The sequence below is a fragment of the Struthio camelus genome, chromosome 5 (assembly GCF_040807025.1).
Source record: "Struthio camelus isolate bStrCam1 chromosome 5, bStrCam1.hap1, whole genome shotgun sequence".
NCBI lineage: Eukaryota > Metazoa > Chordata > Aves > Struthioniformes > Struthionidae > Struthio > Struthio camelus.
In genome coordinates this window covers 82,221,102-82,248,575 of record NC_090946.1, presented here as the reverse complement: position 1 = coordinate 82,248,575, position 27,474 = coordinate 82,221,102, and the positions used below count along the sequence as shown (strand labels likewise).

Here is a 27,474-nt window from a genome sequence, read left to right as displayed (position 1 = left end):
GAATAAAATCAGTGGCTTTCTTCTCAAAGGCCTGTAACAAGAGTAATTAGGAGAGGAAATTGGTTGGCTAATTGTTGTGTGGGTTGTAAGCGGTAACAGGCCGCTTTGTTGAACAATTTCCAGCTCAGAGTCACACACTAAGGACTAAGATGAAGGAAAGCACAATTAATTGGGCACATCCACAGCCTGAACCTCACACTCAGGAAATACCAGCTGTGTGAAGAGCCTAAAGAAACAGGACAGGTAGGAGAAGGAGGGAGATGGTGGGAACTTCTTTGATTAGCATCTCCAGAAACCAGAAAGTCAATACTGATGATTTGGTGGTTTAACAATCAGTGTCTGAGAAGTCACAAACTTGGGGCCTTCCAGGTGTCATGAAAGAAGGGAGTGAATTTTAATCTGTATGTGATTTATGAGAAAAGGCTAGGACTGCCTCAAATCAGAGGTGATAAATAAGACAGAGAAGACTTGTAAGTGAACCGACCAGGACGCAGCAATTAACGGCCTCTTTGAGAGGCCAGTGTTTAAGCTCCCTCTTCTCTGATTAGGCTAACAGCCGTTCTGAGAACGACGCAGAGAAATATGTTTGCAGGGAAGTTGTATAATAGTAACTGTGGCAATCCTGCGCTGTTAATGTGACTTTGAGCTAGACAACATTACAAGGGCAGAGTGCACAAAGGCTAGTTACCTGCACCTGGAGGGTGAAGGGCCAGCCTAGGGTTGCACAAAGGATGGGAACAGGGGCACGTGTGAACTTGATCCTTTGGTTGCTTTCATTTTCCTGATGGTATTATGTAATACCAGCATTTTCTTTGCAGTTAATTAGAAAGATGGATTTATTTTGACTGAGTTTAAGAGCCACATCGTACGAACAATATTTGATTCAGAAGAGCCAAGCGCTTGCATGATTTTCTAAAAGGGCTGCCCCTTCTCAGATGTCAAACGTAATTCACGCCAGTAGGAAGAACTCAGCTCAGAAAAATATAAAGTGTACGTATTTTTTCACACTGGAGGGCCACGAACAAACATCAGCCCAAAAGAACCACCAAAACCTTTAGAGAAAACTGGTGATGAACCAGTGAGGAACAAGAAACTCCACTGACAAAAACAATACCTACCTTTAAAAACAGGGTGGGGGGGGAGGAGAGGCTTGAGTGTTATTGTCTAGACATCTTAATTTCAATTCCCAGAAACATTCTGAAACAAACAATCAAATAATTTGCAAGCACTTGGAAGATAACACTGAGATGAGTAACTGTCACTAGGGATTTCTGAACAGTAAATCATGTCAAAATAATCTAATTTCCTTCTCCATCAGCATAAGAGACAGGTGGTTGGGGAGAAATAGCTGATGTACTGCATCTTGGCCTATGCCACTCATCTGCTATTTCCCATAACACTGTCATAAGCCAGCTTGAACGACCCTGTGGGGGGGGGGAGACATGAGTACACGGTGGTGTGAAAGTGGTCATGCTCACAGAGTCCTCGTCAACGGTGGCTGTAGCGCAGGAGCTGTCCAGTCCTTCCCAGGTTGGATGCTCAGAAAAGGATAACGAACTGCATAAAGAAAACATGGAAGACTGATGGGCGGCTAGCAGTCCTGCAAAATAACCCACTGGCTTTCCAGTAGATCACCAGTGGAGCATGAATCGGTAGCGTCCTGCTGCCAGGTATCGGTCTGTGACGGAAGAACAGGGCTGCAGAGCAGAGTTGTGCTCCTCCTCTGCCCGGCCGCGGTAGACACAAAGAGATGTAGCTGTGTCCAGGCTTGGGAGCTGCGCTTTAGGAAAGATGTGGCCTAACTTAAGAGAGTACATGTGAAAATAATAAGGATCACATCTAGAAACAACAGCATATAAGGAAAGTCTGTAGGAGATAGGTCCACTGAGTTTAGAGAAGCCTGAAGATAGGCTTGATAACATGCTCTGTAAGAAGTAACTGAAAAAGCATAAAATGCGCTCCACATCCACTGAAGATGGGACAAAGGGTAATGAGCTGAAATGGCAACAAAAGAGGCATGAATTAGAGAGAACTGGAGGCTAGGGATGGAGTAGACGGCACGTGGAGCCTGTGAGGTATCAGCCACTGAAGAACTCGACCAGTTTTGGCAAACCTCTCTCAGGAACCAGGCTGGGCACCTTCTCACCAGGGCACGAGAGCCAGTGACACCCTGCTATTGTCAGAAAGACCCATGTACATACACGTTGCCGAGAATACCCTTTTTCCTAATACTATCTTACAAAGTTGACTCCTTCCAGTAGAGCATGATGTTTGGTCTTCTGCATTAAAAGTTAGAGAGCTTACCTTGAAAAGGATGATAAAAACTAATAATCTGTCTTTTCATTCCACCCAAAAAGATTTAAATAGTGATGATACATATGATGCATGTGTTTTCCCTCTGTGGCTCTCAAAATACAATGGCATGTGTCGAGGGCACTAGAGACAATACAGGGAAAACCCATCTAATGAGATCATGCAATAAATAAAAGGCATCTTCACAGGTGAAAGTGCTCGGCATGATTCTACTCTGTAAGCCTAAATACATCATAATTATCATTACAAAACATATTATAAAAGAAACTGCATCTGTTGGCCTTTCCAGTGCTAACCAGGACCTCCAAGAGGAAAAAAAAAATCGTTCCTAGTTTCAGAGTTCAGTCCTCTGTCATCTCATTCAAAGCAAGAGCAGGCCTTGCTCTCACCTCTTCCCCTTCATGGGGAAGTCCTTTTTGCTGAAAATAAGAAAATGAGGATAGATATATTTTATTAGTCCTTACAGAGTAAAAAGGAGAAGCTGTGCAAGTAATACACATGATGATAAAATAAATCTGAATAAGCTGCTACACCTTCAGGGAAACAACAGATTAAAAGATGAGAGGATAAAAATGGCTTTATTGATTAAAAAAAACATATCAACGAGCAGTATAGCTACAAAGCACCCTAGAAAAGTGAGAAAATACGTATCAGTTGTGAATGATTAGGGTATGTTTTCAAGGGCCTGGTCTACCTAGAAACAGCAATTCCTCTAAGGAAAGGCAGGATGAGTTTCCTCTTTGTTTACTCCCCAGACTTCTTATTTACCAATCCGATGACAAATGCAAGGTGGGAAATTTCCCGTTTGTTATGCAGAAGGCTTCTGACTAGAAGCAGAGCATGCAAAATCCCATGACCGCAAACACTCTCTTATCGACTTTCCCCACGAAAGGGACTCGCCCGGCTTACCAGCGCTTTCAGCAGCCGGCAAGGAAACGGCAACGCGATGGCGCAGGTTCCCCCAGCGAGAAATCCAGGTCAGAGCCGAGGGCGGCATGCACCCGGAGCCGCGCGAGGCTGTCGGTCGTGCAGCCGCGCGGCGGCGCTGCCCCGGGTTAGCGGCTACCGTGCAAGAGCGCCAGCGGCGAATCCAGGGTTCAGAGCTGCGGGAAGCGAGCCGGCCGCGCGGGATCCTCTCGGCGTTCCCCGTATCGCGGGCGCCGCGCCAACGCACCCGGCGCCCTGCCGACTCATGCCATCGGAAGAGGCTGATTATGGACCGGTACAATCGAGATGCAACGTCCGTCCTGCTGCCGAGGGCAAAGAAGGTGCCTGCTGACACCGGTTTTGTCTCCACGGGCAAAATGATTCACAAAACTTCAGACTAGCAGCAGTGGACAAAACGTCTAAATCAAAAAAACCAAAACCTGCCATGAAGGCAGGCGCAGAGAGTGGTAACCTTTCTTTACGTACGTGTATTGCCTTAAAAACTCTGCTTTGCAAGGCTGCTGTAGTCAGGAAGTCACACACTCAAACGTTGGACCTTTCCAGACGACGATCATTTAGAGAGCAAAATAAATGATCACGTAACGAAAACACTGCTGTGGCACACCACCCTTCAGAGCCAAAATTACTTCCATGCGTACGGCAGGGCGCGCAATCCTAACCCTTTAACGCTCCATTTTCTAATCATAGCGTTAGTTAAATTGCACATTTTTTAATTAAGTGGAAAGTCCTCTCCGTAGTATGGGACAAAAAAGTTAAATATGTTGACTTAGTATCTGCCTCAGTTAAAACTACCAAAGGTAAAAATTTAGCTAAATGGCCGAGCTAATTATTCTGATTTACCTTCCTATTGGTTGGTTTAACTTTCTTATGAATTGGCACTGATCCAAGCACACATTTGGGCCTGAACATTGTGCACACTTTTTACAGTGAAAACAAGAGCACTACTGCAGACTATCTTAAATTATTAAGAAAGGCCCGAGGCTGGGGGGGGGTGGCGAAGGCAGCGAGCTCAGAATGCAAAGCCGGGATAAAGCCTGAGGCTAGTTTAAAGCAGAAATGCCCTTGGGTCGCTCTTCTCCTCCGTTGCTGGCCAGCAGCAAACATTTAGGGAAGAACGGAAAAATAGGACGAGCAGAGCACGCCGCGTCCCTGACGCCTGCCCAGCGTCCCCCAGCCGTGGGTTAAAGGCTTCCCGAGGCAGAGGTTGCACGTGCATCGTCATCATGCTGTTGAATAGCTTCTCAAGGGTTTTTCTTCCTTTAATTTGATTGATCACTTTTGAAATCCATTAATACTTTTTGGCCTCCAAAACAACGAGTGACAATAGTGCAGTTCAATTGTATGGCACGGAAAAGTATTACTTCTGATTGGCTTGTAAACTCGCTGCCTGATCACTGCACCTGGGGACTCCTGGTTCTACTCCTGTAGAACTGGACACAGCCTTCAGGCGTGGGCACCATCGATCTGTCCAAAGGCACAAGGATTCTTCTCGTGATCATTTTGGGGGAATTTCACTGACTACCACAGGCCCTAGCACAGACACCTGTGGATCTCCCTACGTAGGCCCACCCCTTGATTCCTGTCTCCTAATGCAGAGCAAGCCCACCTGCTTTGAACTGGCCCGGGCACAGCCTCAGGTGCCTGCGGGACAGTCGCTTTTCTGCAAGCCATGCGTGCTTGCACACGTTTGCAAACATAAATTAAGGTGTCCACAACACAGACTTTACTCAAGCTTGTAATCTAAATTATTGCTCTTGGTCCTGAGCTCTCATCTTCCCAAACCATAAATTATGCCCCCGGACTTTATTTCCTAGGATTCATGTTTCAGCCATGGAGCATCCCCTGGAGCTGGAGTCCCCAGGAGCATCCCCTGAACATCCCTGATCCCTTGGATCGGCTCATTTCTCCCCTCTGCTTTGTAGCAAGCCCTAGGATCTCCGCTCTCCTCACTACTGCAGGATTAGGGAGGAAGGTCCAGCTTTGGTGTGTCTTCGTGGGCACTATGAAACCAGCATCCCACAAAGCAGAGCCACGAGCTGTCACCGTCACAGCACTGCAGCCCTTTAGGATTGTCACAAAGTGGGAGGGAGCATCAGTGTGACCCTCAAAACTCTTCACCCTCACCCCAAACAAGCCCTGCATGTGACTCACACAGCAGCCGGGTGCTCCTGGGCAGCCCGGACCTTCAAAAGCTAAATAAAGCCTTATTTACAGACACGCTCCCACGGAGCCTCTCTGATGCCAGCACCAACCTATTCTCCATGAATTTCCACAGCCATTCCCACCCCGCAGTGCGATTCACCACACCTCACGTTAGTCATCAAAATATTACAAAAGGCACCACCCAAAGATGATTTATCCAGTCCTACAACAAATGCATGAAACACGCAGGGTGAAACATGACAGAAAGGGGCCCATCTCACAGGGCGTACAACAGGGCGACACAGGTCCAGGAGAGCGACGAGTTGCCTAACTTCTAGAGGATTAAAGTTATACTGGATGAATCCTGCCCGGCATGGTCACATCTAGGATGAGAGCTCCCAGGTACTGGAGCTGGGGCCAATCTTCTCTCTGCAGCAGCAGAAAACAAACCACAACGCCGCCGCGTTTCAGCCTACCATTTCTGCCTGCCAAAGGGTTTTAATGGAGCACAGCGGCAGCTGCTTCAGATCGCTCACCCCTCTCCTGAGCCTTCGGGGGCTATCCCAGCTTCGTGGCATTAGCTGAGAACGCCTGGGCAGCACTAACGTGCCACAAAACTACCACGGTGAAGGGAGGATAAGTCTCTGTGAACCAACATGAATGAAATACTGCACACCAAAGGACTAAAAGGTGCCGTTCACCCAAGATTATCAATGCTATCACTCAGATCCTTTCTGGAAAGCATGATATATCCAGGCGATGCACAGCATTCAAAGATACCCTGTTCTGAGTCTACATACTTCAAATACATATATGCAGCATTTTCATCTGCTTCCATTTCTCATCTCATTCTCACTTTTCAAAAAAACAAATAAACAAAACAACCCCCCCCCCCCAAAAATGCAACTTTATTTTAGTAGAGTTTCTGTTGTTTTGTTCCTCAGACACTGGTCTAAACAGCTACGTGGTATATGAATATCTTCTGTAGTATCAATTGTCCAAAAGCAACCAATATAAATAATTTAGTTTTTTTCCAATAACATCACCGTGCAGCTTCAGGTTCTAGCTGCTCACGGCTGTGCTGCCTTTTGGAATTTCTAACAAGAAAAAGATAGATCTCAGGAGGTTCTCTCAGTGACCACAGTTTTAAAACTAAATAAGAAAAAATTCAAATGATCTCATTCGCATTTACAATTTGCCAAGTTGCCAATGCTTGCATATTCATTACCTCTACAGGTCACTAGACACACGTTGCTTTTGACCTTGCTAAATGTCAGAAAGCTCCTAGTATTTTGCTTTTCTGATCAAGCCATCAATTATTCCCATATATTTTTCCTCCCTTGCTATGTTCAGATAAATTATATACAAAGGCATAACTGTTTATTCAGCATGCTGAAATTGTTCACAAGGATCTTTCTCTGAGGATTTTTGAGAAGATTTTTTGAATGGTCATTTTAAGTAACAGCACTGAGAGCGCATTATGGGAAATTCCCCATCTCCAAACCAAGCATCTGGAAACTCTACCCAGAGGTTAAACCCAAGGACAGTGGGTAACACTACCAGGATTGCCTAAATATATATTGCCAAGGGCAAGGTTGAATCTTCAGGCTCACAAAAGCAGCCTGCAGACGTTAACTGTATCTGTGCCATATCAGAAAAAGAAAAAAAAGGAAAATATGGGGAAAAAAAATGCAATTGCGTTTCTCCAACACACGTTCTCATACTAGGATGGAGAAAGCAACTGCCAAAAGCAAACTGATGTGACGAAGACAAATGGGAGCTACATGCATTTTAAAGTTTTAATGTTGTTAAGGTCATTTATTAATTTCTATGCTCAAAAAAAGACATGAAAAATGGCACAGAAACATAAACATAGCATGGCTCCATTCTGCCTCTCTTTTACCCTGCCTTCTCTCCCACCACAAGCAGCCTAAATCAAAACCGCATCAAAAACCAAAAGCTGCATATGCAGAATAACTACTAGCCAGTAACCTACAAAGGAAGAGTTCAGAAAGCAATAAGGCAAACAGTCTGGGAATGGACTGGGTTATATAACAGCTGTCCTGAATATTAATCAGCTTCTTCTGTTTAAATCTTCAGCCATAACATCAGAAAAAAATTGTATGATTATGTGAGGTACATAATATGAATATGAAATGGAAGATACTGATCTCCTTTATCATTTCAACCCCCTTAAAAACTACACTTCAATGGTTATTTAAACATGAAGACAACATTTCCCCCGTTCAGTTACTTTTCTCACCTACGGGGATTCCTTGACAACACCTTTTTTAATACATTTTCAGAGCTAAAGTTTTATAAGCAGATCTGCAAACCCCGACGTTTTCATTCTCTGAGAGGTTTTGCTTGCAATCCTGATTCCAATTCACGAAACAGTGGTTAACTCATCTGGCTCAACCAGCAAAACTGCCAAATTTCAGTGCAAAATGCTTGCTAAGTAACGAGCTGCGTTGTGGCCCTTGGCCACATGCTTCTTGGGAGGTGTGACTCGCTGCAGACACCCTCGAAGCAGATGGCTTTGCTCCACCTCGGCCCTCCCACCACCGGGCAAGTCCTGCACATCCCCGCTCCTAGCAGGGCTTTCTCCATCCTGTTTCAAAAAAAACTCCTGGGGCTCCAACTCCGTAAGTCTCTGGGCAATTTACTGCAGTAAAAACTAACCTCCCTGTGATAAAGTTTCTCGTAACAACTTTCCTAACTCTCCGTGAGGTTTAAGCTCATTAATTCTTGTTCTGTTTCCAGTGGGTGGAGAACGCTTCATTCCTTTCTTCTTCCGCAACAGCCTTTTATTTCATTATTAATATAATATATAATATTGGCATATAAATATTTCACTAGGCACATATTTAGACAGTCACAGAATAGATATGGCAGCATTTCTGAGTTGCCAGACTGCCTACCTAAAGCATAAAGGAATATTTTTCCCCATCTTCAACTGCAAATATTGTCCAGAATCCAAGCAAAGAGGACCCAGTTCTGAACTCTCTCATGCTGATGTGAAACCAGAACAACTAATTTATGATTCACTCCAGATTTGCAGTGATGCACCTGAGATCATAATTCAGCCTCATATTTCTTACTAATTAGCTCTGTTCTATTTCAAATATAATCCCTAAAGAATGCTCCAGTTCAGTATGATTTCATTAGTTGTTTATAATTTATTACAGAGTAAGAATGACATACATAAACTTGAACTCAACCTGAAAGAAAAATTCAAAGTATCACAACTTGGTCGATTGTTCTGCCAAGCAGCTCACCGCGAAGTATATTGGATGCTTTAAGAGGCTTTACCGGTACTTGGAGACCAATGCATTTGGAAAACAGTTTATATTGCAAACAATATTTTATGTAGCACCAAAGTCAAATCACAGCGTATAAAATGTGAGCCCAAGATGCAGCAACGTCTATCGTGAAAAATGGCTCTGTCCTTGCCGCTATCATCGCTGGCTACGGTACATGATGTAAACCTTTGATTACATTGTACCTGGCGGCGTTTTTATCTGTCGGGCAGGAGCGAAAGCGGGGTGTTTTAAGTTACTGCCGGGGTCCAACCCGCGTGCCCACGGCCCACGCTTTCATTTCTTTCCTTGCGCTTCCATCCATCAAAATTTGCACGCAGGAAAACGGCCAAAGCCGCGAACGGGCGCAGGGCGCTGAGCGCCGTCACGGCACGGACGCCCGCCGCCCGGACCGCGTGGTGGGGCCGGCGCGTGCCTCTCACCCACCACCTTCTGGCCTCCAAGCCAGGGAAGTACCTCCTAAAGAGACGTTGTGGGGCTGGGGACAGATCCCTGCGCTCGGAGAGGAGAAGGCAAAGAAGAAGCGAGAGAAACAAAGCCCTGAACAGGGCAGTCTTTTCATCTAACGCCTTTTTTGTCTCCCAGAAGCCTTCTCCGCTCTCCCACGGGAGGGTGGGTTACAGGGACAACGGGGACTAAATCCCAACCCTCTAATTTTAGTTCTTTTCTGTCGCTGGTGCTGCATTTCCATGACCCTAATTAATCTCAGAGAGAAAAGCTCGCAGGGCTCACAAAATCCGCCAAACAACAAAGATCAGAGTCAGTAAACCCCACAGCTTGCGGAGAGCTCCCATACACCCACCAGGAAACAGGACGGGAGCATAATAAGAAGAACCGAAGGATAGGAGATTTATTGATCAAATCAGGTATTTCACGTCTTTCATTGCTACAGCATCCTCCGAATCTTATCTTCGAAACCCCCGGGCAGGGAGCTGCTATCTCTCTTTTACAGATAGGCAGCTGGGGAGGGATGAAAGCACCCAGGGCTGCGCTGCTTTCTGCGGGTGCTTCCTTGGCCGTGGCTGTGCAGGGAGGGCAGGTCCCCCGCTGCCGGGTGGTTAAAAGTCTCAGCGAGATTCCCCTTACCAGCAAAAAGGGGAGGCTGCGACGCAGGAGGACTCCAGATAACGCCTGCTCGGTTAGCCCTGGAAAGGCACGCCGCCTGTGCTGCGTTTCGCTGCTGCGCGACCGCGTCAGCGTGCGGCGAAGGCTGCACGACTGTCAAAGCACCCTGAAAAGCCCGACCCCGACCACGTCTGCACCAACAGACCCGACCAAGGTTGCTTAGAGACTTCCTTCGTTTTTGGTTTCCCGTGATGTCTTTGCATTTTCCCATTAGAATTTTATTTTTGAAATTTGATAGCAAATAGGTAACGTCGAAAGTCTTGACCGTGACTCCAGGCCAAACCGCAAAAAAGCACGGGAAACAACCAGTCTCCTAGAGAACTCACCGTCTGGGATCCCGATGTCACTGAGTATGAGAGTGAAGGGAAGGCAGGGGACGAGAGAGGAGAGGAAAAGCAAACATCTGTGTGTTAAAACTGGTAGGGTGAACTGAGAGTGGATCAAATTCAAAGTGTCTTTATCTTTGCATTTATCCTTAGCAATTTTTCTTACGTTTGAACTGAAGGATGCGACCTAGAGCATTAGCTCCACAGCAAGATTCGCACCGCAAAGCAGAACAGAGTAATACAGCACTTTGGCGAGACAGAAAGTCCTCCCATAAGCAGAAATTCTTCTTGCACCCTAGAGAACGGGATTGCTCACAGCTAACTCAACATCTGCTCACACACCCACACATCATATCAAAAGTGGAATCAATGAGTTATTATATAAATCAAAGTGTTTCATTAAATATCTTTCCCTGTTTATGACTTACAGAAGCATCTAAAATAAATATTACAAAGTTACCCAAAAGAAGTGATTTTTATAACAACTAAATAAACGCTATGCCAGTTACAAAACAACACTGAAGTCAGTGGGAACGCACATACTCTTCTCCCACAAGAAAAATAATCAAAGCATTACATAATACCTGCTTTGTCCATTTATCTTCAAATTGTCACTTGCTAGTATCTGAATAAAGTGCGCAGAAATTTGAACAAGGACAGATTAAAGAAAAATCTCCTGTAAATATCCATTATACTCCTGCTTATTATAACCATTTTCAAGTCATGTCTCTGATCTCTTTCAGAATACATGAACTGCTGCATATAATACAGCGCTTAAAATACCCATACATACATCCACAGCTTTTTCCTCCAATATTACCGTAGAATAATAGCAATCCAAGCAATCCACCCCCCAGCTACCTGATGCTTTCAGCCAACAATATCCATGGGAGTCGGTAGGAATTAACCCATTGGGTTCAGCAGCGATTGGTTCAGGATCCAGGAAGGGTTTGTGGGATGTCTACAAAACCTCCCAACATCCTCTCCAAGACCCAGACTCAGCCATCTATTTCCAAAATATTTACTGCCTAGGTGAAGAAAATAACATCACCTGTTTAGAAGATCTGAAATGGAGACAGGAATAAATGATGGAGAGCTCACTGGATAAATAGAAGAGTTTCTGTGACTTCCAGAGACTTGAAATTAAGTCTTCCAGAGTAAAGCATGGGGGACACCATAGATGTTACATAGAACAATGCCCAGGGTGCTTCTGAGCGCTTGTCCTTCAAGTATCTCCCAGCTTCTGAGGACTTGGAAGGAAAAGTAAGGCTAAAAAAATGTGTGAAAGAGGGCTCGCCTGGGTATGGAATGCTCCCTAGAAGACGAGAAAATCTTAAAATTGATCTCTCAAACAGGGAGAAGAAGGGAGGCAGTGGGAAAAGGACAGCCTCCTTGTCCTTGTTCCTTATACCTGCTGGAGTGGATTTACCTTCAGAGGATGCTTACTGGAGCTCTCACTTATCTGGACCACCTTCCGCATGCTTATTTGTACATGGGCCAAATTACTTGAAGAATGCTCCGTCATCCCTGCTTTCATCATTCACACATCATCACAAGCAACCACAACCAGGATGCTACTAGCAATCACGTTGGACTCTGCACGACATATGGAAAAGATATATTCTGACAAAAAGAGAATATAAACTAAATGGCCAAGATGGAGGAGTCAAGTGGCTGGAAAACAAAAAACCCTTACAGTTCTCACAGCAAATCAGTGACAGAAAAGGGAAAAGAAGCCTTTTTCTTCTTTCCTCCTTACTCACGAGCACCACTGCCGCACTGTTCTGTATCGGTCGCTGTTCACAGTCTTACAGTGGACTCGGTGAACCTGCTGTTACTGAGTTTGTTATTCACTTTTCCCTTCTGCCTTTCAAGATCGTCATGGCCTGCAGTCACTAAAGAGGCCAAACGTCAGTCTGAGCACTCTGACAGTCTTGTACGTTACCACCTTTCTCACCCATCACTGTTGCTCTCCGAGGACCTACAGCCTTCAGACAAAGACAATTTCTACGCGCCACGCTGCTGCTGCGCTACCTAGGTGCAAGAACCCAATGTCCCAAAGAGCAGCAGTGTGGCAAGTGTCACATGAAACTTTTGCAACCTCAATTTTCTTCAGTTTACAACTGTACAGAAGCGTATTTGGTAATTTTTCCTTCTCTTTTTAATGGTTGCGATGAATGGCAAAGCAGCGTCACCACAAGGCTGCGGTAGTTGTAAATACTGTACATCCAGTCCTCCCGCACACCCGTGATAAGCTGTGGCAACTGAAACTCTGCAGTGTGGCTGTGCTGCTGTCCTCTGTGTCCTCCTCCAGCAGGGACCCTCCTCTCCTGCTTACTGCCCCTTCTTCCAGCGAAGACAGCAGGACATGACACGCCAGCTCTGCTGCATCGGCCGCTACAACCAGCTCTGCCTAAGTGGCATATCCATTTGCACGGTGGGCTTGGGGGCCTACCCATGCAGCCCGCTTTCTGCCCTTACATGTCTTTTACTATCTACCTTTCCCTTAAATTTACCTTGTGTAAATGACCTTTCCTGTGTGGCTAAAATTAAATCCCTGTCATTATGACTGCTTGTTATAGGAGGGGAGAAACCGTGTGCCATTAGAAGCAGTCCTAGCAGCAACAACTGCAATAGCAATCATCAAAATCTCCGTGACCCTAGCAATACTGACAGGAGTGGAAACTCTTTTATCAATAGTTAGGTTTTATAGTTATTACAGCCAATAAAAACAGGACTCCACAGTGCTACTATGACACTGAACCAAGGCAGAACTTGTCCTTCTCTTGTGCAGGCTGGTCCAGCCCATTTGTACCAGAGCCAGTTTTCCCTACCCAGATGCATGCACTTCATAAGAGCTCGCATTAGGAGCCCAACTGCCCTGCGGTCCTTCTGTGATCAGAGAAAGAGGCACCTCCAGAGGGCAGGATCCAGCCCACTGCCTGGATCGCTATAGAGGGAGTATCTCTGCTCCTCATCTTGATACATCAGTGAAGCACCTAGAAGTCGGGAGGGATGAAGTCAGTCCTACCATGGATGAAAGTCAATGGCCCTGGGAAAAGACCATGCAAGAGGCTTCAGCTCGCCTAAAGACTGTCCTGCTAGGCTTGGGGCTGTCCAGGAGCCTCTGGGTGTCGTGAACGCATGTAGCTTCTCGCCTGCGATACACGTACGCACTGATAAAAAGCAGCGCCGGAGCATCACCGAGTATCTTGGCTAATGAAACACAGTGTAAGCAGCTCTGATGAAAGCGCTGCCACACCATGTGATTAAGTGCATAAATAATTTGTTATACAACATACCTTGAAAAAAAAAAAACAAACCAGTTGATTATTAATAACAATTGTGTATACTGCAGTATCTCATCCCTGGAGGCCTCAGAAGAGGTCGGTTGGGTTGAACGCAGAACGCTTAAAAAGCAAATTGCCCGCAACAAGCTGATCGGGCGTCTGAAACTGCAATAAATGAGGCTGCATAAGTCACTTTTTAAAAAGTGAAAATAACTACTGACACTCAAACAGGCACATCCAAGTCACTTTGTGAGCATCTTTATCAGCTGCGCATGGCTTCTCGTTCCCCATAAACTGCAGCAAACCAGAGTTTGTTCCCCCATCATAACAGCTGAGCATTTCCAAAATAATTGATTTCCTCTTATTTTTTCCTTTCCACTCCTGATGTTGACAGTTCATATTCACAACCAGAACAGACCGCTTTGCAGATCAGTATGCAGATCAGTTATGATGGAGCAGGTCTTGCTCTCATTTTTTTTAATTTGTTTACACACTATCAACAAATGAGATCAGTATCAGATCCACATTTATAGAAATATGTCCTCCTACCTTGTGTACTTGTTCCTGTGTCTAAAAATTTAGAGCTAGGCACAGGAAAGCAATGATTGCCTCCTACTTTTTTAATACAAATTGGAATCCTATGTCATTTTTCCTTCTATATTTACATTAAAATCATGAATTCAGGGAGCTATGGAGCCAAACAACATAGCATCAAAAACGTAACAACCATAAGACTCTCGCTACTGCATATTTAGGAGGGAAATAAATCAACTTCTTAACAAAATCACATGAAAAGAAAATCAGGGTCTACTTACACTGTACAATGAGCTGCACCAAAGCTTCTCTGGGCTTCACATTAAAACCATTGTACTGGCTGGTCTGGCACCTGTACGTTCCCGTCATCTCCCTGGACACGTTCACTATCCTCAGGATCCCGTCGTAGCTCTCCGTCTGCATCGTGCCGTCCGGCATCGCAACGTCCTTGTCGGCGCGCGACCACAGAATGATGGGCTTGGGCTTCCCCGTCACCTGGCACTGCAGCTCGATTGTGTCTCCCTCCCGGGTGACCAGCGGCGACTTTTCCTGAGGAACAGTCAAATTGGGTGGAACTTCCCATTGTGAAGGAGATAAAAAGAGAAGGTTCAATAATTAGTGTTACGGAAACGTCAGGTGGCTTTCTTGCTTGTTAAGTCACAATTATACATCAAGAAATAATTTATCTCCACAGAGCAACGCACATGGATTACATGTATCAGGAAACTATACAACGCTGCTATATTAATAAGATAAAGTGCTCAGCTGCTTAAAGTGGTTAAAATAAGATTTAATAGCCCCAGCTATGAAACTCGCTTGCCTCGCTGTGGGCGTTTGAAGCGCTGATATGGCACCCCATTGTACAGCAGCTCATTTGACCACCGGTCACGGCTAGCACTTTATCATCACAAGTTATGGCTTTCCTTTTTTATGTGTATTTGGCACTAAAATCTATTTTTTATAATAGACTGGCTGCCAATTTTATCAAGCTCACAAGAGCCGTGCACTGAAGAAGCAGCATGCCTATTCACAAATCAGCTCAAAATCCATAAACTGAAACCAAAATGCAGTTACTGTCTTTCTGTCAAAGGAAGTCTATTAAAATGATATTTTTTTCCATAGAAATTTAGATGAATGAATCTTGAAGGAGTATGCGAACAACTATTTCCAACAAGGGTTGGATAACCCCTTGGAGCAGGAACATCTGCAACCCTGCGTGCAGGGGCGGTCACCACGCACACTGCCCCATCCCTCCTTCTGTCTCGCAACAGGGAGACTTTCCAGCTGACACCGCCAACTCTTTGCAGTACCATTCCCAGGCCGCGAGGAGAGCAGTTTGTCCCCACTGAGGAGATGCTGCTGCTGTGCAAGAGGCTTAATCAGACCAGAACCCACCTGTCCCTCCTTGCGAAAGGTTCTGCGTCGGCATGACAAGCACTGAATGAATTTGCAGCCAGTCTGGTCCTCGGTGGCCCTTCTGCCTCTGCGTTTTAGGTGACTGCATTTGATAATCACAAAGCACCGCAAGCTCCGCAGTCCCACCAGGAACATTTTTGCCATGTTCAATTATTGTGCCCTTCTCATCATACCTATATTGGTTTTATAGCCAATCTTTTTTTTTTTTTTTAACTTCTCCCTTAGCATACCATAAAAGAAAGCACCATCTCCAAAGTTGTCTGTGATCTCTAGGTCACAAACGCTTGCCTCCCTGTAACGTGGAGGGTGCAGACATGGAACAGGCTGATCTACATACACACCTGAGTGCTACACAGAGAGAGAGAGAGAGCCGCATATGAAACAGTGCCTCCCCTACATTTGCTTTTGTGCCTTCTGAAAAATATGGGTCTTTTGTCCTAAATTGCTTGGAGAATCACCGTTTTGTCTTAGAAACAGTCTGCCTTAGGAGTGTTACCTCCCTGCACTGTCCCACCTCAGACTGCTTTGCTTAAAAGCCAGGACTGAGACAATACAGCCTGCATGGAAGCTTCTGTCCACAGAAAAAATACCCAAAGCTTATCTGTAGGCCTCCAGTGACACGAATAACAGACTTGTGTCTGTGTGAAACCGGGAGCTCCAGTTGTCCCACAGGATCTAACATTTGGTTATGGACCCGAAAAACCTGTCAGGAACAGGATTTTAAATCTGAATAAAATGTTCTTTTTAGCTGTTTTGAATGTTTTAATAGCTCCTGCTGAATCTGGTGGGACGCACAATAGTGGAATACCTTTTTTTTTTTTTTAAATAGGCGAGTTAAGGAAAAATATTCTTTAAAAAAAAAACCTAACAAAACAATCCTCAGATCCACTTTTATTTCTCACCTGCACCTGTGTGCTCCAAGGAGGTCCTGACCACAGGACAGCGCAAGGAGAGGTGGCTCACTGGGAGTGACTCCAGCGAGAACACAACTGCAAAACTGCCAGAAAGCACCCAGCGAGGACGGACTGTGGGACAACATTGTCTGCCCTACGCAAGGGAAGGGGGCACAAAGACACATAAGTAGTCTTGTCGCGTAGGAAAGAAAGGAAATGAACTCTCCTCCTTGTTCACAGCGGACAGGAGAAGTGAGGGGCGCATCGTGCAGCAAAGGAGACTACAGAAGGATGTATGACGGTCACCGCAGGAATAGGCTGGCAGTGAAAACCACAGCCATGTCCTACCCTGGCTTCCCCATAGCTCTTCCTAAGTCTTGACACAGCACCTTGAGGGCTGGGCACCAACAGCTCCTGCTGCCTGGATCAGGCAACAGGAGACCAAGCTGGGGCCGTCTTGAGGAGCAAGGCAGAGTCGCAGCATGTGCCTCAGGAACAGGGAATCCAGGCAGAAAGGAGGCAGCTACCTGCAGAGGCCACAGCAGGGCTCCCCAACACCAAATGCAAATAGTGGCTTTGCTTGACCAGTGGCAGGTGCAGGGAGATGCCCCTGTGGAGCTGGAGAGCCAACGTCCATACCTCTGCACTGAGCCCCTCTCTTGGGAGGCAGGAGAGGAAAGCAGCCAGGACAGAGCCCTATCTGCGTCACTCAAAAAACACAGGAGGAAAAGGATGCTGAAGGCAGCGAGGGGGGTGAGATGAAAGGAGTGGGTCCCGGAGCTTTCTGAATTGGACCTCACACTGGAAGGTCCTCAAGTTCCAACCATCTCTCAGGAGGAGAAGGAGCTGTAGGATGTTCCCAGGCTACATGATACCTACAGGATGGTTTTGCTTTGCTTGAAGTTACTAGCTGGTTTTCCTGAGATTTTTTAGCTTTGCCACGAACATGAATATTGAAGGTGTGCTTTGGTGAGCTGCAATCCATGTTGCCTGGTTGTGTGTGTCTGCCTGTCTCTGTACTTTTCACGCCACTTCTGCAGGGATAAACCTTCATGTTCCACCCGATGCAGCACAGCCTGGCCTTTAGAAATTGTTTTCTAAAAGTGGAGGAGCTGGGCACAGGTGTTCTGAGGTGCTGGCTGCTGGGTCAGATGCTGCTGAGACAGGCCTGAGGCCCCAGGTCCTGCTGGCAGTAAGTGATGCATTTCGTGCAGCTGGAGAGGGAGGATTTGATCTCAGCAGTGCCACTGTTGAGCCCCTCCTGCAATGTGTCGCCTTTGCCAGAAGGAAAGGAATTTGGGAGCAGAGGAGAGGACTTGCAGAGGGAAGACCTAGAGCAAGGCTGCCTGGAAGCAGCGTTTCTCACCTGCTTTGGCCAGTTCTGCCTCGGTCCTGAGAGGCTTTCCCAAGAAAAGCACGTGCATTTGGGGTGAACGGAAGGAGGAAGGGGAAGGACTTCTGCTTTTGACAAAATTCCACTTTCTTCTCAAAACAACACATCTCCTCTGCAACACCTCCAGAGTAGCTTGTCTCTTGGCCACGCTTCTTGAAGCCAAAAGAAATGTTTCATGATCAGCATCATGAATTAATCAACAGGCAAGTCCAGTAAGGCTGCTTGCAGCTAGACTCTACAAAAATGGCAGGGGGAAAGGAGAACAAGTGCTTTAAGGAATATACATCTCTGAGGCATTTATCGAGCCCTTCACATACTCCACAGAAGGACTGTAGCACAAGCCAGTACAACATGCTAAAAGTGCTATTTGCTGCAAGAGCACATTCTTACTTGAGGAAACAATCACCACCAGCACCTGAAACAGGGATAGGATGCAAATAAATTGAGGTGAGGAAGGTTAACTGTTCTCCAGAAACCCACAACATTCTCTGGCTTAAGAAATTCCTTCACTAAGCTTGCCACAGTGATCTAGCAGGAGTAAATGGATGATTTTAGCACATCCACGGGGTGGAACTATAGGGGAAGGAAGGCAGAGATTCATCTCTGTAACTGGGGACTCAAGAAAGCCTGCGATAGCCAGACTGCGGGGTTGTAGAAAGGCACCAGACACGAGCTCTAACTGTGCGAGGCTGCCAAAGCTAGCAATAGGATCTCGGAGTTAGCGACAAGTCAAGTTCAGAAATTAGGACACTCAAAGCAAACTGACTCGTATAAGGAAGAAACTTGGAAAGATTAGATGCTGGTTCCCATGGTCACATGTAGCTTTGGGAGGAAAGACATAGGGCTTTGAAAAACAGATGCATGCAACCAAGGTCCTGCGCAACTGTGAGCAAGTCATTTACGCTTTCTATAACTCCGTTTCCTTTCCGAAAAACAGAGATAGCAGTAGCACAAAAACTACACACTGCCAAGATAAGTACCACAGACTATGAGGTCTGCAGGCAGGATGATAAGATAGGCCATATCAGTACCTGAGATCCAAAGATACCTTAAAATAACCTGACTCGTCTTCTCCTGTGGCATTTGGCAGTACAACCAGTATCTGTCATGTTGCAAGCCAGCTTGTACATTATTAGGGCTTATTACAGAATCACAGAATCACAGAATCGTTTAGGTTGGAAGGGACCTCTGGAGATCATCTAGTCCAACCTCCCTCCTCAAGCAGGGTCACCTAGAGCATATTGCCCAGGAACACGTCCAGACGGGTTTTGAATATCTCCAGGGAAGGAGACTCCACTACCTCTCTGGGCAACCTGGTCCAATGCTCTTATTGAATTTATTAATATCCTTGTTACTAGAAGAAGAAAAAAAAAAAGAGGGAGAGAGAGAGAGAGAGAGAACTACAGAATTTGAGAAAATAACCATTTGAACATTTTCTCCCCTGATGATGACCCAAGACACGGGGAGAGGCTGGGACCATGAAGCAATGCCGGCATGGCTGGGTTCGCTGCAGAGGAAGGCCCAGCAAGCAGGGGTGCATGAGCAGAGGGTGCCACCCCGCGAGCAGGGTGCTGCCACCCAGGTGAGCAGGGTGCTGGCAGCCGTCCTAGCCTCATGCTCCTGGCAGCTGCTGCTGTGGCACAAGCAGAGCCTCGGAGGGACTCAGCTGTCCCGGCTGAGGCATCAGCACGTCTCCTGCAGTACAGGCAACGGAGCCTGCCACGAATAAAGGTCAAGGCCGTTCGTGCTTGTGCAGAATAAGAAATTAGCTATAAGCTATATCTGAAGCAACAAACATTAGCTTATTCATGCAGCAAGTGGCTTAAAAAAAAAGTTAATACTCTTAGCACCAAAATCATTTTTTCCTAAAGCATGGGGTTATCGTTTTGAAAACAAAAACCTCAGTTACACTCAGAAGTAGGATCTACTTTAAAAATACATACTATTATGATTCAGAATGGGCAGAGACACACATAGCAGGGCTAGTGTTGATAGATGCCAACTTGTGGCTCTTAAATAAACTGGTCTGAGACGTCCCTGAAAGCCTGCTGACTCCCCAGCAGTCCCTGACTCACAGACGGTCAGATGGCAAGAAGGTATCTGTGACCCCTCCTCCTGTTTCTGAAGCTGTTTCCTAAGCAGACATGTCTGTCTGCTGCTGGAGACAGGAAACTAGGCTAAACAAACCTGCAGTCTTGTAATGTAATTACATAGGACCCTCGGTCCAGCCATCACTGTATCCACAGGAGGATATGGACTCAAACAAAATACTTTTTCAAAAAAAAAAAAAAAAAGGCCAAAATGCATGACCCTAACCCACTTATTCCCTGCATATTCTGGGTAGACATGATGGGGTCACCAGTTTTTCCTCATGAACAACCTTTGAAACCCTCAGAAGGCAGCTACTATCCCTATTTTAAAGGCTCAGACAACTCAGTTAGCCTCCTTGTGATTACAAGAGATAACGGCAGAAGCAAGAACAAAACCAAATCTCTGATTTATGCCTCAATCCTATCTCTATCCTTCCTTTTTTGATTAGTTCACGAAAAGATTGTACTTACTTATCCTCTGTTTCTAAAGGTATATTAAGCATCTCCATTAACAAATACTTCAAATATCTTCAATGCAGTGTGCAGTAAAGAAACACCCACTCTAGTTTTAAACAAGATCTTTGACTACAAAGTACTTCACTTACTGCAGAACTCAGTGTGGACTACTGAACTCTGCTTCTCATCAGAGGAGGCCATGAAGAGGTTTGAGGAGGTCTGTGAAGTGCTGTGAGCATGACATGAATAGGAGCAGAACATGGTGCATGTTGTTTCTAACCTGAACTTCAGGCATCACATAAGCAAGCACCATCATGACGTGAACTTGGGTACTTCTATGTACGCTATTTAGAAATCATTCAAATAGGCAGAAGGCAACCAGTGTGAGATGGACAAAGAGGCCTTGGAAATGGCCACCAAAAGGTCAAGGTAGGTATGCAGGAGGACAGCTGGACGCCAGACAGCTGGACTTTTCAAGAAAATATTGGAGATTACAGATGGAGAAGATGAAGTAAATCACTGGCATTTCTGGGGTACTGGCATTTCTATGTTTCATCAGGTGCCTTAAAAAGGCAGAAAGGAAGATCATGATGGCCCTAAATCAATGACTGTGCAATCTAAGCAGTGACAGGGAAGCTATATGGTGAGAGAAGGATAGATGATACAACCATTTCAGTAGAGTGACTGGAGTGCTTAAAACGGACTAATGGTAATGACTAGTAATTATAGGATAAAGTTAAGCAAAGGAACGTTTGAGCTGCATATCAAGAAATAATCTGTACTGAAGATTACTCACAGATAATCTCCCAAAAGAAGTGTTGGAAGCCACATTGTTCAAGGAATTTAAAACCATCCTGGACAATGAACACCAAAGAATCAACACTGTACTGGCAAGGAGAGATGATGTTGTTCGGGTCTCTTCCTTCTCTAATTTTTACGAATATGAAGGTCTGAATCTCTAAAATTAATCATCCTCTGCCTGATACGTGGGTTTAAGTCCATCTTCACGATTCATAGCCCTTATGTGATGGAGGGGCTTTGTTAGAAGAGGTAACCAGGCCAGACTCAGTTCTGTTAGCTACTTCCTTAGGAAGGCAAGATGATATACAAGATGTATTTCAGCAAAATTATTTAGCCAGTATATTTCTTTTAAAAGAAGTGTTTGGGGGAAAATGAGGGAGAAGATGCTGAAAGGTGCTCTAGAACTGAGAAAGGAATAGACCCTAAAGGAAACTGTTGATCTAGCCAAATGATCAGAAAAGCAACTGATTTCAAAAAATGGCAAATTTCTACTTTAGCCTTTCATCACTATGAATAACCATCTGGTTATTCATACGGAGTGTAAATCAAAAGACCTGTAAGCATGCTCTCTTTTCCACTGGGACAGTTGCCTGGACACTGTACTGCTCATATACAAAGGAGAAGAGAAAGTACCATGGTCAGTGTTTTCTTGGGCACAAACCACTACTAATTGCAGGTAAAGATGTGAACAGCAATCACAGATTTCATGGTGAGGTTTTTCACAAGAGACCTATTTAGACAGTAGCACAATTTCAGAGTCATTACTTAGCTCAACGTACTTCTAATACCTTAAAACACCACCCCGCCACCACTGTTAAATTCTGAAGTGGCACAAATTTTAAACCTAGAACATACACAGTCAGCAGCAAATTAGCCAAATTAGTTCTCAGTGATCTCTCAGGAGTCATGCTGAGGAGCTCCAACAGCCATGTGCGATGTGCAACAACGAGCTGATCACTTCTGCTTTCAGGAGAAGAATAAAGAGCTTCTGCAATATGCAGCCCCTGAGGTAGGTGTCTGCTCCCAGAAAACAGAGCTGAAGTGAACGTGCAGTGAATGACCGCGTTTCAGAGAAGTCGAATGCCCAGGAGGAGCCAAGACCTTGGGAGGGAACAGGCTGCAAAGCACAGAAAAGCCCAGGGAGCTTGCTGTGATTACACTCACCCCCTCCCTAGCGGAGCAGGGAGCCAAGTAGCTTGGCTAACTGTTGTCAGCTGTGCTATGGTAAGGGACAGTGGCTCTCAGCGATAAAATTAAAAAGAAAAATCTCTGCACATTAAGTACTAAAATAGAACTATGAAAGAAAAGCTTTTTAGAGAAATCCAGCATCTATCTGTCCTTTCTGTTCACCTATTCCTTTCAAAGATAAACTCATAGATAATGGCTGGCAGAAATAGTCAATTTAGTGCCATAATGAAATGTCTGTCTATTTTCTCGTAGTACCCTGTAATTTCTCAAGGCTGCCTGTACATGATCACTCTGGACAATGCTTAAGGTTTACAAATATCTTAATTAGAACGCTAATTATCTCACAGAAAGCATTTTTTCATTATGCAAAGAGACAGCACTGTGATTTTAATAAATAATTTAGAACTAAAACAAAGATCTCCTTTATGTATCATCAAAGGAAGAACAAGATGACCACAGGACACATACTTCATAAACAGACCAAGGCCACACACTCTAAGACATCAGTCTGGACTTTTAATTAGTTCATTATTTAATGGACAGCTGATGAGTTGAAGACAGAAGCCCTCTCATCGAATGGTAGGGAGGATGCACGGCCTAATATACACTTGCTCTTTAGGAATTGCTCTGCCTGTCTCTGGCAGCGCTTGCACAGAAACCAGTAGGGACAGTAGAAGTGACTCTTTGAGACGAGAAGGGTCACTGCTGCCTCCACCCCCAGACTATCAGCCGTTTCCTCCATCTGGCCCATCTCATACCCAGTCAGAGCAGTGCCTCCGCAGAATGACATAAAATAGCCCCCCCAAAAAGAACAAAGCACTTCATGGCACAGTGCTGCCTCCAGGGGGCAGGTGAGAAGAGAGTAAGCCAGAAGTGACAGATGTTCCACCTCCTCCTGCACTGACACTGATTTTCGGGAGATAAATACAGTGTAAGAATCCACACTGGACACAGCACGGCAAACAGCACCTGAAGCACCATTTCTTTCTGCTTTGAATATGATATTTAAGGCAGAGAAAAAGATCACATGCAAAGACTAACACACTTTTCTGATCCACCTCTCTTTTCTGGTCACCACAAGCATATTTCACTGGGTTTTTTGTTGCTATTTTAACATCTCTTGCCTTCAGAGTCCCCACCGCATGCACACATACTGGAGATTCAGCTGGCCTTTCAACATCGTTTGCCCAGGGTTTGTTTTATGGATGACAGGGCTTTTACAGGGCAAAGCTGCAGTATTTGAGTCTTCATTTCTACTATTCACTGCCCTACTTTATTGCGATATGGTGGGGGGAAGGTGCCAGGGGATTACTTCAGGTCCATTTATAAAAGGAACCCGAGACATAAATCTATGCCTTTCCTGATAAGAGTACAAAATGTCAAGGGAAAGCCACGCTTGCTAAACAAGTCGAATATGAAGCATGCCAAAAGGCTGGCGTGTTCCCTCGGACTCTTGACTACCCCTTTCCGGCCAGCCAGCTGCAGAGCGTACCCAGTAGAAGAGACCTACGTCTCCTTGCCTCCTGACAAAGTGGCACAGCCTTTGCTGCCTCCAGTTTTGCGACTCCAGGAGGAATCCTGTAGACACAAGGAAAAAGTATTCTCCCTGAAATCAGCTAACTGACACACAGTGAGATATTTAGTATATCAAGTCCTGGCATTTGGAAAATGTGTTTGTGCCTAGGCCTTATGTTCATAATTACCACAGCGGCAGTGAATCTTAATGAATCAGTAATGACCTTCAAACGGATACTGAAACTATTTCAGCTTCCACTTCATCGGCTAATGAAGTCATACAAATAGGTAGAATTTCTTTTAGGAGGCTAGGTAAAGCTGATCCCAAATACTGAGCTTTCTCCTCCTTTCTGTTTTACTTGAGTGTTACGGGACAGTGAATTTAAGAGCTGACATAATTCATCACTGCCTGCAGAAATTGTGAAAAGCTTAAGAGGTACAGCCATCTAACGGATGCTTCCAATAAATCCCATCAATTTCCCAAATGATTCCCCAGCAAGTAAAGATAATACAGTGGTTACTTTTTGCCAGACAGAAAACGCATGAGCGCACAACACGTCACTGTCCATTGCACCCTAGTAAGAAGGTAACGTTGCGTTTGCATGCGACTGCTATCCATCATGCCAAACTCTGCACCGTCCTCACGATAAGCTTCTTTGCTACTCAGTTCTTTAGCTGTTCATAAGATGTGCATTAATATGCTTGAAGTACGTGTTTTTTTCCAGTTAAAACCTCAGAAATGGGCTATTCCCTTGTTGTGAATCTGCTGGTCAGCAATTCTACCACTAAAGTCTTCCTAGGATAAGTGAGGATGGAAGAGAGCTCAGGAGGTCTCTGGGCCAACCTCTGCTCCAAGCAGGGCCAGCTCTGAGATCAGGTTGCTCAGGCTGACTCTGAAAGCCTCCAAGAACGGAGACCCCACAATGCCTCTGGGCAACCTGTTCCATGCTTGGCTGTCCTCATGGGGAAAAGTTCCTCCTCATCTGCTGTCTGAAACTCTCATTTCAGCTTATGCTGGTTGTCTCTCATCTTCTCTCAGCCCATGTACTTCTATAAAAAGACTGGCTCCCCCCGTCAATGACTCCTGTGCATCCCCCAGGGGCTGGCTGCTGCCAGATCGCTCTGCAGTTGCCTCTTCCCCAAGCTAAACAAGCCCCATTTGCCAGCTCCTCCTCACAGGGCATGGCTCCAGCCCTGACTATCGTGGTGGCCTCTGCTGAACTGGCCCCAGTTTGCCGAAATCTTTCCTGTACTGGGGACCCAAAGTGTCCCCAGTACATAGTGTCTGTTGACCTCCTTTGCTAACAGGGTGTTCTGCAGCTCCTGTCCCACCAGCTGCTTGCAAGGACGCCCAGCGCCCTTCTCCAGAGCTTCTTCCCAGCCAGGCAGTCGCAGCCCGTAATGCCGCAAGGCAAAGCCCCCACAAATCTCTCTGTGGTCCTTGCATTGCTCCAGCATAGTATTTTTGAAATTAACTGGAAGTCTGCAAAACTTTGCAATACCAATGCACATTTTCAGAGTTATCAAACAGTAAAAATAAATACTTCTGATTGATACTTATTGTAAAATTTAGCAAAAAGAAGAAAAACATCCAAGGTCTCTGAATGATAAGACAAATTCAAAATAAATAGTAAATAATAAAATAATAACTAAGTAAACTAAATATAATGCTTGTTTTCTTCCTATCCCTCAAGGTTTGCATTATACACATAATGCATGCATTGTTTCAGGGTGAGACATGCAGCAAAGATAGCTGGAGAAATGCTGACTGCACGTTCACTTATACGCACAGGAGCTGACTTTGTACCAGCAACCACAACTCTTCGCACCCAGTGGTCCAGCCAATTTTCCACACATCTCACAGTTCACTTCTTTCCAAACCATGCTCCATCAGTTTGGCTGTAAGGACATTACAAAAGACTGTGTGGAAGGCTTTACTAAAGTCCGGGTAAACAGCATTCGTTTCTCTTCCCTTGTCTTTTCATCATTGGAGGCAACCAGGTTGGTCAGGCATAATTTGCTTTCAGTAAATCCATGCCGGCTGTCTCCAGTCACCTGCTTGTCATTCATGTGGATGGACGTGGCTTCTAAGAGAACAAGCTCCATGATCTTCCCAGGGACTGAGGTGACGATGACTGGCCTGTAGTTCCCAGGATCTCCTTCTTGCCTTTTTTTTTTTTTTTGGAAGATGGGCATAAAATTTGTTTTTTTTTTTTTCTGGTCCTTTTTAGACCTCCTTAGATCACTATGACCTTTGCAAGATAATAGAGCGGCCCTGTAGTGACACTGGTCAGCTCCCTCAGTGCCCTCAGATGCCTCCTATCCAGTCCCATGGACTTATATAGGTCCATTTTGCTGAAGTGGTCCCTAATTCAGCCACCTGGGAAGTCAGTAACAGCACAAAGTGGCCTGGTTTGGCTTCCCAGGCTCCATCTGAACCACAGGTCAATTCTGTCTCATCTCCCTGCGGTGCACAATATTCTTGATGAAACAATTGCAGCAGGCAAGAGTTCCAGAAACACATGTTAGAGGGAACATGGAGCTCTAGAGGGATCTGTGGGAGGACGTTCCTGCAGCAGAGGATTCACTGCAGGGAGCTCAGACGCCGTTATTTGAAACGCCATCTCTCAGCTTGCATGTACACAAGCTTTATGTCTATTTAGAGACTTCATCACCGGGTAGGAGATGGGCACCGTAGTTTTGGATTGCAATTGTTTATCATCTCAAATGACCACAACCAATCATGCCACTGAAGAAACTGCATGTGCAAAAAACATGAATAAACTGTCGGCCACCTCAGGAGAACTAGAGGAGATCAGGCCTTGCAAGCACTCTGTTCAAGATGGACCAAACCAGGAAGAAGTAGAAAGCACATATGTGAATGTGTTTGGTGAAAAGGGGCAAAAAATGTCTATTAAATATTTTCTTTCTGTACTATAAAAATGTTTTCCTCAGTGTGTCCTGTGTTGTCTTACTTCCAAATGACATACACTGAACTCCTTACCCCAGCGAATAGCAAGCACAATCTGAGGAAAAGTACAGCACTTCATATAAAAGACAGGCTGGATAACAACTGTAATACTGACAACATAGAGTAGTGTTCTGAAACTACAAGTGCATTTTTATTGTAGAAAGCAACCAGCAAGCCTTTTCATGGTTGTAACTAATTGTGGCAGGGGGAAAAAAAAATCTGCATTCAAAATATATTTTCTAGTTTATTTAAAAATATATATGTAAAACAACTTTTAGCAGGGCACAGTTGAGGGGAAACTGATTTTTTTTTTAAAGCAAGAGAAAGAAGATCTTTGATTTTGTTACACCGGCATTGTTTTGAAAACAAAACAAAAATGCTATTTTGTAAAAAACAAATATTGGGTAACTGATGCAAAAAGCCTTCTGTTGAAATACATGCTTTTATACTAATCTATAGGTTTTTACTGTTCTGGGATTACAGCAAAAACATGGATTGCCTTAGTTATTAAAATCAACTACTGAGAAGAAAAAGTCTAAGAAATCTGTTGGTTACAAACCAGCTATTAGCAAAGAGACAAAGACAAGTAGGTAATGACTGCTGCGTTACGTACTCCTGCTCTATGGCCTCCACAAGATTTTTATTATCAGTGTAAGTAATAGCCAAGATTTTACTTCATCAAAGAGTGACGTTTCTGTCACTGATCTGAAAATATGCAGAAGAGACACTTAAGAAATTTTGCCTGTTGGGAAT

General features: G+C 45.0%; 1 protein-coding gene across 1 annotated transcript in view; it reads right to left on the bottom strand.

Annotated features, from left to right (window-relative positions):
- MDGA2 (MAM domain containing glycosylphosphatidylinositol anchor 2) overlaps positions 1-27,474 on the bottom strand; it is a 411,004-nt gene that overhangs the window by 117,183 nt on the left and 266,347 nt on the right. The window contains exon 8 of the mRNA XM_068947620.1: positions 14,280-14,573. Coding sequence (XP_068803721.1) covers positions 14,280-14,573 — 294 coding nt within the window. The remainder of the gene's footprint in view (positions 1-14,279; positions 14,574-27,474) is intronic.